A 14,674-nucleotide genomic window follows, 5' to 3' on the forward strand; every position below is an offset into this window, starting at 1 on the left:
CACCACGGTATAGGATATGAGCCACCGGTGTGCCATCACCCGCATAATCCCAGGGGTCTGTGTTGCTCCAAATTGGTCGGTGATCCCACACCACCCACTGGTTATGTGTCAATACATGATGTCACAGGTCTGTGTCAGAACAGTGTTACAGGGGTGTAGCACAACATGGTGTCACGGGTCAACACAGTTTCTTGGTCAGGTCATCTCCGGTTGAGCAATATTCCTCAGCTATTTTAGTTGATCGGGTAAGTGTACAGTGACGCTGATACTGGTAATAGAGAAGGGAAGACCGTGCTAACCAACGAAGTCTCACAAGGCTTAGTTAACCGCTTGTGACAAGGGGTTCTGAGCCTTACTGTGGGTGGCATTGAAAGCCCAACAGCGCGCACTTCAGATAAACCAGCTGTTTTTAGCAGCGCTCGGCCAGACGTCACACAACAAAATTCAATTGTGGTCGTCCTTCAGGAGTGGCCAGCCCTTGTTGAGCGTGAACGACGCCTTGTGCGTGGCGCCTGGGTCATCTCAGGCGCCTTTGATAGATTTTGTGCAGCTCAGACTCCATGTTGGGTTTATTTATGGTTTGCTGAGGATCATGTTAGCCAGCCAGGGGCGTCACCTGAGTGGGGTGTTATCACACACGTTTACATTCCATAGGTCCACCTGAACTTGTATGAGCTGTCACCTTTGTGAGCAAACTAGATTATCTTCAGTTAAGGCAGCAGTACCTGGCATCCCACTCTGCCCCCTGCGACGTTTCAATGCTAGTGCCACGTCTGGTGATAATGGCACTATTCTGGCACCCGGTCCCCCCGGCGGAAACTTGTCAGTGCCTCCCCCGCAGCCTGACTAGACGCGCCACTCCTGCGCTCACCACCGCGTCGACAACACGTGCACTTACGCCCATCTCCCAGAAACTTTTTATAGAATTGTGGAATCTTGATCACTACTTGTGAGGACACCAGATAACAACCGCGTGAACTAACGAGAGACAATTACTTACCTTCACGATATACAGAACAGAAGTAAGTGTCTGAACAGTGCGGTCATCAGTGGTCACAAAGATACACTTCAGGTTCTCCTGTACAGTACTAGTGAGTCTGGACAAGTAGGCTGCTACGTTATCTCATTAACCTCCGACCTCAGGCGTGGTAACAGTGCTAGTGACTCCCAAAGAAGGACATCACTATCTGGCGCCCTCCTGCATTAGGCGTGCGTCCTGGTCAACGCACCTCGACTCCGACAAGCCCCGCACACCCACCTGCTGCTGCTCGTCTTCTCTTCTGCGACTGCTACAGGTAGAGTCTCACGGCCTGAGGGTAGAAGGAATCTGAATAGTTCTTATATTAAGGTGAATTAAATTTTTTCTACAGACAATATTTCCCAATTTCATTTCCTTCGTCATTTAAAAGTTACCATTTTTATTTGTGATTTTACCCTAGTGGATTCTCTTAAGATAACAGAGAAATAAAGATAATAATTATTTTTAAAAGCACGAAAATATTTACAAATACTGAAGTTACCTGTAGCAGATCACTAACTAGAAACATTAACTACATAATTATACTGAATATAACTTGTAGATCATTAACTAGAAACAATAGCTGCATAATTATACTGAAGTTAGCTGAATTAGGCCCTAAATTAGAAACAGAGAGGGACCCAACCTATCACCCTGCACTACTACCACTACTTCCTCTCAGGAGTTGTCATGCGTCGCTGCTGTTGGTGCTGCGGCAGCCTCCAGAAGGGTGTCGTGGCCATAGGCGTCCTGGGTATGGTGAGTATCCCTTAGTCTACCTCAGCATGGTCAGTTCCTCCCTTAGTTTACCTCAGCATGGTCAGTTCCTCCCTTAGTTTACCTCAGCATGGTCATTCCCTCCCTTAGTCTACCTCAGCACGGTCAGTCCCTCAGCTTAGTTTACCTCAGCATGATCAGTCCCTCCCTTAGTTTACCTCAGCATGGTCAGTCCCTCCCTTAGTTTACTTCAGCATGATCAGTCCCTCCCTTAGTTTACCTCAGCATGGTCAGTCCCTCCCTTAGTTTACCTCAGCATGATCAGTCCCTCCCTTAGTTTACCTCAGCATGATCAGTCCCTCCCTTAGTTTACCTCAGCATGGCCGGCATTTTCTTTGGTTTACTTCAGCAAAGTTTATTTTAATCAAAGTTTATCCTGTGACACTGACCATTGTTACAAAGGTAGCCTTTACCTAACCTAACCTAACCTAATCTAACTTTACAACCTAATTTAATCCTCCCAGGTAGAATTATGGTAATAAACCTTCAGGCAAATGAACTGGGATGCTTAATTTTCAGGTGATCATCCATTTTTTGTGCCAGTCTCGAGACCATTTGAACAGCTCTTGAAAGTCTTTCTGTATTGTTGCAACATCGTCTTGACTTGCTACCGTCCCAAATATCTTCGTGCCGTCCGCAAACTTGACAATGTGGTTCGACATATTTTCATCTACTGTATGTCGGCTATGGAGATCACAAACAGGATAGGTTCAAGGACAGAGTCTTGTGGTACTCCACTGAGAACCTTTTTCCATCCAGAATGTACTCCATTTATTACCACTCTTTGTTGTCTGTCTTCGAACAAGTTGTTAATCCACTTCAGATTCTTGCCTGTGATGCCATGTGCCTGGATCTTAGAGGCGAGTCGTGCATATACACATGTACAGTCACCTTCAAAAGTTCTGTCGCCTCTCTTCCTGAACCACGAGCTCCGAGAGTCAGACTCGTGAACCTTTAGCAGTAGACACCGATGCATTCTTCTATCCATAAATGCTTCGGGTTTACGAGTTTTACTCTCGGGGTTCGTGGTTCAGTAGCGGCGAAAGGACTTCTGTGGTTGACTGAACATACAGTAGTAATTTAAACATCTCTTTTTCCACTCAATTGAACCTCTGCCTGTCTAGTCATGGGCACTTGTCGTTTTTAAGTTCTCTAGTGGATGTTTCGTTGGAGATGTACCTCGACCCTCGTTCAAGGTCCAACTCGGTTTCCGTTGCAGGTGTTGAGTCCAGGTGGGTATTGTTATCTCCTCATTCATAATAATCCATCCCGGGCAGTAGCTGTACATCTCTGGTTGTTGCTCATGTAATTTTGTTCTCTGGAGAAATATCTAGTTTTATCATCGTTGGCTTTTGTTTCCATCTTTATCACCCTTTATGAGTATATTATATCTCTTCCCTATTATCAGTGTCTTTGTATTTCTCTTCTTACGATCTTTCATATATTTATTGTTTGGCTTCTGTTCACTATAATCACATCATTCCTTATCTGTTATCATACCATCGGTGTTCTGATTATCTTCCTCCTCCTCTTCCTTCTTCTTCTCCTCCCCTTTTCCACCTCACCGTATTCCTCTTCCCCTCCTTCTTCTCCTCTTCCTACTCCCCCTCCTCTTCCTACCCTCTATCCTCCTCCTCTGCTCTGTCTCTTCAACTAGTCATCAAATTACACACTACAGTTCAAGCCCAGATCAAGTGGCTCTCTCTCTCTCTCTCTCCACTTCCTCTCATCAATCAACACCAAGACATCAATTCATACATTCATTAATAAATTCTCTCTGCCTTTCCTAGGATTATATATTATGAATAAATAATTACATACATTAACATTGACTGCTTGAAAGTGTAATATTTTCCAGAGGGGTGAACTGGTAGCTACTCAGAGCCGCTTAGAACATATCGGGTTTTTTTTAGACTGTAAAGATTACCATCAACACTTAGAGTAACAGTTTCCTGCCAAGTGTTCACCCAGCTGTATGTTGGAAGTTGTCGGTAAAATTCACAGCTGGTGAGTGGTGAGGAGGGTGAGAGGAGAGGGTTGAGTGATAAGGTGTGAGAGGAGAGGGGTGAGTCGTGAGGTGGCGAGGAGTAAGGAGTGAGGGAGGTAAGGTAACACGGTCGGAACAAAATGGCACTGGCACTCAAGCAACACTATTTAGCCAATACACTGGAGACACATACCCTTGGGACACATACCCTGGGGACACATACCCTAGGGACACATACTCTGGGGACACATACCCTGGGGACACATACCCTGGGGACACATACCCTGGGGACACATACCCTTGGGACACATACCCTGGGGACACATACCCTGGGGACACATACCCTGGGGACACATACCCTGGGGACACATACCCTGGGGACACATGGGACACATACTCTGGGGACACATACCCTGGGGACACATACCCTGGGGACACATACCCTGGGGACACATACCCTTGGGACACATACCCTGGGGACACATACCCTGGGGACACATACCCTGGGGACACATACCCTGGGGACACATACCCTGGGGACACAAACACAAGATTCAGCCTTTCAATTACGTCGGCTCATGTGCAAAGATCACATAAGACTATTTTATTATTGAACTCGACAGATGCATGAAGAGTGATGTTGTTAATAAGAGTTGCAAGGTTACATCCTGCTTTCAAGAGAGTAAGTTAGAGGCTACACTCGGCGGTGGGCGTCTGGCAGAACATAGTGTCCTCATTCGCGTCCGCCTCTGATACTAGTTCAAGCAGGCAGCTCCTTCTAGTGTAAATTCTCCATCTATACCTTTACCTTGTTACACTGGTGAATTAAAGGTGCCTGATAGCCTTATTGTTATGTTACCTAATAAATATACGGTAGTGGATGGTGTGGTGCTGTGAGGTGTGAGGAAGGGAGGGAGGAAGGGGCAGTCTGTGGAGTGTTGTGAATCACGTTTTGCCTCTACTAGTGATGTCAAACTTCAAAACATTATTATATATGCCTGTGTACCTATTTTTTCGTGTGTGTGTGTGTGTGTGTGTGTGTGTGTGTGTTGTAACCATGTTTATTTCATTTGCTTTCAGTTCTCATATTATTACGTGTGGGCGGCCTGTTATTACAGTGTGTGTGTGTGTGTGTGTGTGTGTGTGTGTGTGTGTGTGTGTATGTGTGTGTGTGTGTGTCTGTGTGTGTGTGTGAAAAAGCCTATTCATTTAATGCTGAACACAATCAATCTATATCACACAACCGATACATCATAATACAATCAACACACAACAAACAATCACAAACACACAATCAAACACGAAGAACAATTCAACATCGACGAGGAACGAACTCTGAACTTCACCCTGTTGTTCTCAGCTGGTGTGACGCAACAAGGACCACCGTCACACTACCATCATCTTCACCTCACAGTTTATAATTTCTGCATCAAATAACACCAATAACTTAGTAATGTATTGACTTAAGCTTACCCACGTGGTTAGTGAGTCATAGTGACGTACCAGTACACGCCCTCACTGCTCCCGACACATCAAAACCACGACGTAATATACTATTTCCTCTGAGTCTTCTTATCGCTCTTTCAATAAACGTGTATAATATTATCTGATCTTGACCTTCACTCTCCTCTGTGGCTTTTTCCTTCTAAAACTTCTAATCGTAAAATAAAAATCTTATCGTGAATTACCTTTCGTTATATGAGTGTTATAGGACCGGTAATATTGTTGGTATACCTGTGATGTCTCTCATACATTATATACATTCGCTATGTATTATGTATATCTGTATTTAGGTACATGACGAAGAAATGTAAACTAGTACGACTGAATATGTATGTATGTATGTATGTATGTATGTATGTATGTATAAGTTATAATTAGCATAAGGGTTCTTCAGGCTGTCACCATATATTCTCCCCACCCCGCCTGTGCCTAACCATCACCCCTCCCTGACAAAACCTCCTTCTTTAAAACGAGCAGAAGGGGCGCCGAGGGCTGACAAAGGCTACGATAAGGGTTAATGGATGTTACTTAACCCCTGTGAGTGGGTGGTGTGTTCCGTATAGGAGGAGGGGGAGACTAAGTAGCGTGGATGGAAGGTAGTAAGTAGCGTGGGTAGTGGGACTGTCAGCGTGATGATGGTGGTTGGTCTGGATGGCCACTTCACGCAGCCCCCTCTGCCAGACACACACACACACACACACACACACACACACACACACACACACACACATTACTAACGGTACTACACTTACCTATCCTCCTCACCGCTAAAATATACTAAAAAAACATCTAATAACTAACAATATAAAACAAAATCCACTTTAAAATATTCACAAAAGGTCTCAGAAGATTTAGTGGCGAAATCAGCGAGTCCTAAACGTCTCCCTAACCGCTGAGAGGACAGTGAAAAGATTAAATACCTCAGGAAAAAAAAAGAGAGTCCTCCTGAGATAAGATCTGAAGTAGACTGAGGGGCAACAAGACATCGTTTGTGGACACCTACAGGAGGGGAAATGGCTGTTGGTGACGTGTGTGTGTGTGTGTGTGTTCCTGAGGTGGATTTCACTTACGGTGGTTCCAACACGGTGCTGTTATGTTCTCACTCACTAAAACACAGCACCTTCCGCACCAGTACTGTGGGTGGCTGGACAATGGACAGCAAACACACACACACACACACACACACACTTTTGTTTATTAAGAATTTTATTATACAAGTATTGGACTTTTGTGACCTTCGGGTGTAACCTATCGTGTCACCCGCCGCCACCTATAGTCGGCAACAAAAATCTTTACAGCCGTCGGAGCAGAAAAAAAAAAATACTTGTTCACCTAATTAGTCGTAAAGTTGTGAACAAAATTAATTCTAGTGACCAACTGTCGAGGTGTATAGAGCATAGTGACTGAAGATTCGCCCTTACAACTGATTTCATTGCAGATTAACCACCCTAGCGTCAACCCAACCCAACCCAACCTCACCCAACCCAACCCTCTAGGTAGCATTAAAGTGATCAGTCATTAGGTAAAATAAGCTTGCAGAGGGGTAATCTTCAGGTAATCCTTATAATACTCAAATAACGTCAAATTCACTACAGTTACGACCCAACCTAGTCTTTACTTCCTATAAGGCGAACGACACTGGCTCTGTTATAATCAGTATGTCCTTAAATTTGATCTTGTTTTGAAAATATACATAGAGAGAATGAACACTACTCACCATGTGTTAATAATGGTGGTCCACGTGCTCCATCGTCAGGGCCGACACTTGAAGTAAACAAACTCTGATGTACAGATGATAAGGAGATTTATTGCTGCTTTATATTAGTGAATTACCGTGTGGTGTGACAGTCAGCTTATGTGGGCTATATGAGAGTAGGAATAAACTATATGAATATATATTAATCAACTAACGCTAAAATAAAAGGCGTATGTGTGTTTGTGTATGTGTATGTATGAATTTATGCTTGTGTTTACATTTCTGTGTATGTTTTGTCAATATATGAACGTCATGTATCTTAACCATATAATAATAATAATAATAATAATAATAATAATAATAATAATAATAATAATAATAATAATAATGAATAAATTTTCTTAAGACGATAAATTTGAGAAATACTTTATGTTCAGCTCTAAAAAACATAAGGAAATATTCACCCAAATTCCTAAAAGTCAAATTTTTCCCCACATTTGTCGGATAACATTTAACCTCATCACTTTATCTCCTGTATAACGAGGGAAGAGAAAATGGAGGATAAACGGTTCTGAGACTCGACTATAACTAATATTTTGGTCCTAAACTTCACTTACGAGAAAAAAAGGAAAGATAATTTATGAATCTTTGAGAATGAGGACGCTGTTGAGGTGTGTGTGTGTGTGTGTGTGTGTGTGTGTGTGTGTGTGTGTGTGTGTGTGTGTGAACCCTTGGGGGATGTTTAGTGATCTAGATAAGCTAAATAAGTCGCTATCGCCACACATCAGCGGGAGCTTGTGATCACTAGCTGCTGCCCGCCTCCTCTTCCTCCTCCCCCTCTTCCTCTTCCTCTTCCTCCTCCTCCTCGTCTTCCTCCCCCTCTTCCATTACTCATCAATGCTTCAGTCATCACCACTAACTGTACTCAACGAACTATCATCACCCACAAATCACCATTCGTCACCACTTACCACCACTAACAACCACCCATTACCATCACCGCTGTTCACTACCACCACCACCAACAACAACAACTACTAACTCCATCAACCACCATTCACTCTCACCACCAACCTTCCACCACAACCCTCCCCTACTACAACCCAACACAACCACAGTACCCACAACCACCTCTACTGTATGTGCGTGTTGTGTACCCTCGAGAACACAGTGTTTGGGTGACGACTGTTTTACCATCGGTGTGTAAGATTACCATGATCATTTTTATATCGGATGGATGGATGGATGGATGTGTGTATGTAAGACTTCCTGGCATGGAGTACAGGCTGCTCGTGCCCCCAGTGGTGTACCTGTTACTGTAGTTTAGTGTACAGGAGGCAACCGAGTCTTCTCCACCAAGCGGGAATTAAACCCCTCTCTCTCTCTCCACCACAAAAACTCATATGTAAGGAAGAATTAAGAAATATATCTGACAAACCTCTTAAGGAAACCGAGGATCTCAATAGTAATCCCTGAGGCACGCCAAGATGGACGGATAATCCTTGTGAGGAAATAAGTTGCCTTTCAAGTCATCCCAAAGACTTCTTGTTCTTCTAGATCACATCTTTGAGGACGAGCCAGAAATATATTAGTAGGAGGGGGGGGGAGGGGCTGCAATAAGCCTGGGGAAGTAGTGGAGGGAGGGAGGGGAGTGGAGGGGGGGGGTGCAACACGCCCCTCTTGTCCCACCTCAACACCCCCACACTCTCCCTGAGGACCCGCCCATCAAGGCCACAGGCTAATTCCTCTCACTGCCTTGTAAAAAAGAAGAGAAAGATACTTGAATCTATATGAGGTTTGTGTTGATCACGAGCTATTTTTAGTGAGATAAGCTGAGCGTACAACAGCAGCCGCTTTCTTCTAGCGATGGGCTTTCCCCGAGGAAGGTGGAGGAGGAAGAGAAGAAGAATGAAGAGCACAATGTTTACATCCTAACGAGGCGGAAACAAGAAGAAGGATGCTTAATAAGAGGTGATTTATCCTGGTGTTGGATTTTCCTCGACATGCCAATAGGAAGAATTAGTGTAACATAATGGTATTTTAAAGAGTCAGGATAACAAAGGTTTTGGAAAGAATGTAAAGAACGTCTCCAAGAACAAGACTCTGGACGTTAGGATTAATAACCCCTACACCATTGTCTAGTAAACACAGACTGGTGAAGGTATACAGTCGTAAACAAGTGAATATTTCAGTTCAGTAAGTTGACACAAGTTGGCCCACTCCCTTCCCGTACTCCAAACAGGTGTCCCCGTCCACTCATCCAAATTACCCTACCTGTGGCCCTTCAAGCAGATGGTTCCCTGTGGCCCGACAAGTAGATGGCTCCCTGTGGCCCTACAAGCAGATGGCTCCCTGTGGCCCTACAAGCAGATGGCTCCCTGTGGCCCTACAAGCAGCTGCCCTCTTCCCCCACGACTTTCTCAACCCTCCTGTACGTCCTTCACTACGGCAGCGGTGCGACACAGGACGTGGTTATGAAGGCGAGGCTCTGTGTCTCGTATTGTGAGTCAGAGAACACTAGTTGTTGTATTTCATGATGTGCAGGGTGCGCCTCTCGCCCACTGAACCGCCTGCAGGAGAGGAGGTGGGGGCTGGAGGTAGGGGGTGTGAGAGAGGAGGAGGGGGCTGAGGGAGGAAGGAGGAAGGTTGTGAGGACCTGAGGTAGGGAGAGAGAATGGAGGAGGGGGAGGGAGGGGAGGATGGAGAGAAGAAAGGGAGGAGGGAGGATGGGAGAGAGAGAGAGAGAGAGAGAGGGAGTAGAAAAGAAAAGGGGATCGATATCTTAACAAAAAGAAACTAAAGTGAAAGAAATGAGACAGAAAGGAAGAGGGAAAACAAAGAGAAGAAGGATTTGTGTTAGTGCATTAGTCTGAAGGAGGGAGGCACTGGGAGACCAAGTGATGTGATGGCGTTCTTGAATCCACCAACAAAAAGAAATACAACGAAAACGAAAGAAAATCAACAAATGAGAAAACTAAACGAAGACGAAAATAAAGAGAGAGAGAGAGAGAGAGAGAGAGAGAGAGAGAGAGAGAGAGAACTATGAAGTGTATGATACATTAAGATAAACATTTGAACGAGAAGTGTAGGGATTATTTGGTTAAAATTACGTACCACATGAAAAAAAAAATCCATTAAGCTATTTACCGAAAAAGGTTTTAATTGAGGGGGAAAAATGGAAATATTCTCAGTGAAAGAAAAAAAAAATTAACTCCATAATAATAACCTGCTCTTGAGATATTAATACCGAGAGACGTAGGAAATTCTCTTTTCGGAATTCAGGATAAGTTTTACGGAGTATTTCGTTATATTTTCCTGGAATATCACCTACCAGGAAAATTACTCCTCGCTGTGTAAGATGAGTTAATTTTTACGTAGGATAAACAGTGCTTCATTATGTTTTGTTGTAGAGTGTTGTGTTTCGTCTCACCGTTATAGTGTTGCGTAGTCATTCTTGTGTTGCGCGCCATTGTTCCATCCCTTCTCATTATATTGTTGTCTGTTATTATGGTGTTGTGCTTCATTATAATTCCATTATTTGTCGTTACTATTTCGCGTCACACTATAATTCACGTCACATTATATTTCGCGCCGATACAAGACTTAAAGGCATCGCTATGAGACCTTCCTTGTGGTGCTTGTTGGGTATGATGGCGCTGCTCCCTGTCACTGCAATGCCTCCGTGGCACTCCTGGCATGCACGCTCTAGGCACTCAGGAAAGGTCAAAGGTCAATAACGCATGAGGGTAAGGGGGGCATTGGGGTCACTCTCTCAACTGATCCATCACTCTCTGCGAACAGTGCCTGGCGAACGTCTCTCACTCCACTGTGGGAACCCTTTTATTAGGTAGGTTAGGCGTAGGTTCGTCAGGCGGTAGGAATGCTGTGTTATGGTGAGAGAGAGAGAGAGAGAGAGAGAGAGAGAGAGAGAGAGAGAGAGAGAGAGCATTCTTGCCTTGACTAATTTCCCAGAGGAGCGGTGGTCAAGCTCTTGTGTTAATTGGAGGGTCGTCTACCAGGGTGAGTAAGGTATATGTAGAGCCTCCGACGTGTGGCGCCCCGTCAGCTGCTGTATCAGGTGTCGCGAGGGGCGGGGAGAGGAGGGGCTGGGAGAGGAAAAGTGAAGAGGTGGGTGGGTGGGCGAGAAGGAGGTGGGGATAACAGGAGGTAGGGAGGTCAACGAAGACGGGAAGAGGAAGCAAAAGACTTAACATGTTCAAGGGACGAAAAAAAAAGGCAAAAAAAAGAGAGAATTAAGATGGCTAAAAAGAGGAGGAGGAGGGGGTTAACAAGAAGGAGGAAGAAGAGGAGAAAGAAAGAAGAAGAATAAGAGGAGGTGAAGAACAAGCTGGACCTCCCCCTGTTCTCGAGGGAGGTATAAGGTCATCTTTCCAGTATTACTTGACATGACTTACCAACAACTAAACCTTGTTCTCAACGCCTGGCCAAAAGCATCTCTCATAACATAAAACATCCTCACTACACCTAATCTACAGCCTCCGTATAGTAACAACCTCCGTCTTGGCGTGAGTTGTGGCACCAAGGATCGATTCCAAGGACGGGGAGGAGACGTGGAATATATTCTTACCTCTGGAGACCAAGGAGTAAAAGATAACTTAGCTATTTAAGATACTAACCTGGACAAGACTTAACGTTTATTAAATACAGTTAAAGGAACGTGGGCTATAAATGGGATTCTTGTAGGAAGAGGCAACACATGCTTAAACCTTACTAGTACGTGGGAATGGTAGGAATAGAAGACAAACAGGGAAGAATGAAAAAAGAAGAAGAAAATAAAAGTAAATCGATACGACTGTTTCTAAAATGAACAAGAGAAAAATTATGTATCTCTAAGGAACATAAATTACACAAACTACATAAATCATTGTTCTCTTTGGTTAAATTTTACAGAACTTATTTTAAAGCTCATTAAGACAACACCTGTTCTGTAATACCATAAAGTAATTCAGAATTTCCTTTGTAATCCTTTCAGTAAGATTCAATCCATGTTTCTGTGGTCTTGACAATCGGTCCTGATCACCACAAAACTCTCCACCTGCAGCTGTGTGCGATGGTGTTGATCGTCCTGTACGGCACCGTGGCAGTCACCCTGGAGGAACACCTGAGGACATGTAGGCAGGATCCTAACAGCGAAGACAACGGCGTCCTACCACCCTGCACTGACATGATGAATCCTACTGTAGTCCTTGGAGGTGAGTTGGAAAGTGGGGGGGGGAGTTAGAAGGGGGGAGTGGGAGAGGAGGGGGAACAGAGAGGGGAAGGAGTTAGAAGGGGGAGTGGGGGAGGAGGGGGAAGGGAGGGGGAAATGAGAGGTAAGGGAGGGGGTAAATAAAACCTTATAAGCTCACACACTAAACATACATACATACATACATACATACATACATACATACATACATACATACCTGTGCATAATGATGTGTGTCTACCTTTCCAGTTCGGATCTTCCTGTACATTCAGGTGAGCGTGTGGGTTCTCTTCCTCGTCTTCTCCATCATTCTCATCATCGGGGCCGTCAAGGTCAGTACATCTCACGTCTCTCTCTCTGTTAGGTTAGGTTAGCTTTAGTTAGGTATACCGAGTCATTATTTAACTTTATTTATTTACATTTTGTTCAAGGCGACGGAACAAGTACTAGAAGAAGACGGAGTTTATAGTCGAGTCTCTGTCTAAATTTGACGCCTTTTTACAGATAATTAAGATGTGGGTGGGACAATATCTTAAGATTATGGCTATATATCAGTTGAAGGTTAAAGAGGTGGAGAGCTTTACTTACAACAGAGTGAGTGTGTGTGTGTGTGTGAGTGAGTGTGTGTGAGTGTGTGTGTGTTAGTGTGTGAGAGTGAGTGTGTGTTAGTGTGTGAGAGTGAGTGTGTGTTAGTGTGTGTGTGTGTGTGTGAGTGAGGTATGTTAACTATACTACAACGCTCTAAACAACTAGTGGAATATACTCACCAATAAACCATCTTTGTTGGCACAGAAGCGTAGAAGCCTGCTGGTGCCGTGGATGGTGCTGTCAGGAGTGGTGATGGCGGCTGTGATCTGGTCAGGTGTCAACGCTGTCCTCTATAACCGTAAGCTGGACCTCCTAGCCTCTGTACTGTCCCTCATTATCTTCAGTTACTGCTGCCTCGTCATCCGCTCATTCTCCAAAGCCATCAAGAGAGAAGCCTTGATACCAGTCCTTGTTCCCTCCACCTTCACACAGCCTCAGATGTTTTGCGAGAACAATCACACACAAGTCGGGGAGATGAGGGAGTTGCCCCCTGCCTATACTCCCAACCCAACCACGCCCACCAAGAAGTCACCCCTACCCACAGGTCTCGGGGTCAAGATATAATGATTCGGTGCCAGAGGCTGTGGTCGAGACTACATATTTTTTACACAATTGAGATATTTTTGATGAAGAAACGTTTATATTGCCCTGTGTATATATACTCTCTGGTGAATCTTAAGTACGTGGACTATAAAGTGGTCCCTGGAATTGATGGGAACAAGCGGTGTTATTTTAGGTTTACGTGTGTTAGTATTTTTAAGTTGTTAAGGCAGGTGGTGTTGGTCGTTATCCCCCGGGAGAGACTGAGGCATGCTGGAGGCTGCTCAGGGACTCAATTTTGGTAAACAATCTCATTAAAACACAGAGCCAATTAATAAATGGCCTTCTTGGTGTGAGTAATCATTGCGTACCTAACATGGGAACAAGATGTATGAAAACTAAAATCAGAAAAAAATAAATTTAGTGTTTTGATTCGGTGACGAGTTAACACACAGGTAGTAGTGGAGGATGAGTGTCTTAGAGCTCGTTTATTAACACAGGTGAGTGAGGGACTACAGGTGAAGGGCATCTGGGGCTCCAAGTGAGAGGTATTTGGGGCTACAGGTGAGGGTATTCAGGGCTGTAGGGACCCAGAAACACATCAGACAAAAATAACATTATATACCGTAAACTCACTAAAAGGTTATAGATTATATTGAGTGTTTTGGAGGTACTGTAACAGAACCAGTTAGTGGAGGTTCACACACACACAACATGGTATCAGTTTAGAAACTTTGCTGTTGACCTCTTGAGCAGATCAGCTTCTCTCCCCTCTAGCGTCGGGTGATGGTGGCAATGTCTTAAGCGAAGCACAAGGTGTCAGTTTCTCATATGATTTCATGTTTTACTTTTAATTGCTCGCTTGACTGTACTGTTGTGAGGGGATGAATGCCATACGTTGTAATTAATCACCTATGAACACGTCTATATTGTGTGATTTTTTTTTAATATATAAATAAATAAATAATTATTATCATTCCTTTAAAAAGACTTGTATAGGGGAATTAATCTTTTATTATTATAGATATAAAAGGTGTTTTTTTTAATGTCTAATTTCGACACCAAATGAATAGTTTGAGATCGAGTCGAAATGTTTTTTGCAATAATTCCTTTCATAATACTAACAAGATAAGGTTTCAGGATCAATTCACTGAGACTCACTCATCCATGTTCCTTCCAGATGGTTTGTATGTCCCTGTGTATGTGTTCCATTGTACCTCAAAACAAACACACACACACACACACACACACACACGCACTCTCTCTCTCACACACACACACACACGAGGAACCAATCTGGACATAATTGTATATATTGTCATTAAAACTAATTCCTGTATTGTTGGTGGTATTATT

The 14,674-nt window shown here is 43.9% G+C and overlaps 1 protein-coding gene across 1 annotated transcript; it reads left to right on the plus strand.

Moving 5' to 3' along the window:
• The first annotated feature begins 518 nt into the window (after positions 1-518).
• On the plus strand, positions 519-14,659 carry LOC121854112. Its single transcript, XM_042348502.1, has 5 exons — positions 519-1,295; positions 1,701-1,777; positions 12,044-12,194; positions 12,440-12,522; positions 12,983-14,659. The coding sequence occupies exons 2-5, from the start codon at positions 1,709-1,711 to the stop codon at positions 13,340-13,342; spliced, it is 663 nt and encodes a 220-aa protein (XP_042204436.1). The 5' UTR covers positions 519-1,295; positions 1,701-1,708; the 3' UTR covers positions 13,343-14,659.
• Positions 14,660-14,674: the final 15 nt, after the last annotated feature.

The sequence above is a fragment of the Homarus americanus genome, unplaced genomic scaffold (genome assembly GCF_018991925.1).
Source record: "Homarus americanus isolate GMGI-L3 unplaced genomic scaffold, GMGI_Hamer_2.0 scaffold25195, whole genome shotgun sequence".
NCBI lineage: Eukaryota > Metazoa > Arthropoda > Malacostraca > Decapoda > Nephropidae > Homarus > Homarus americanus.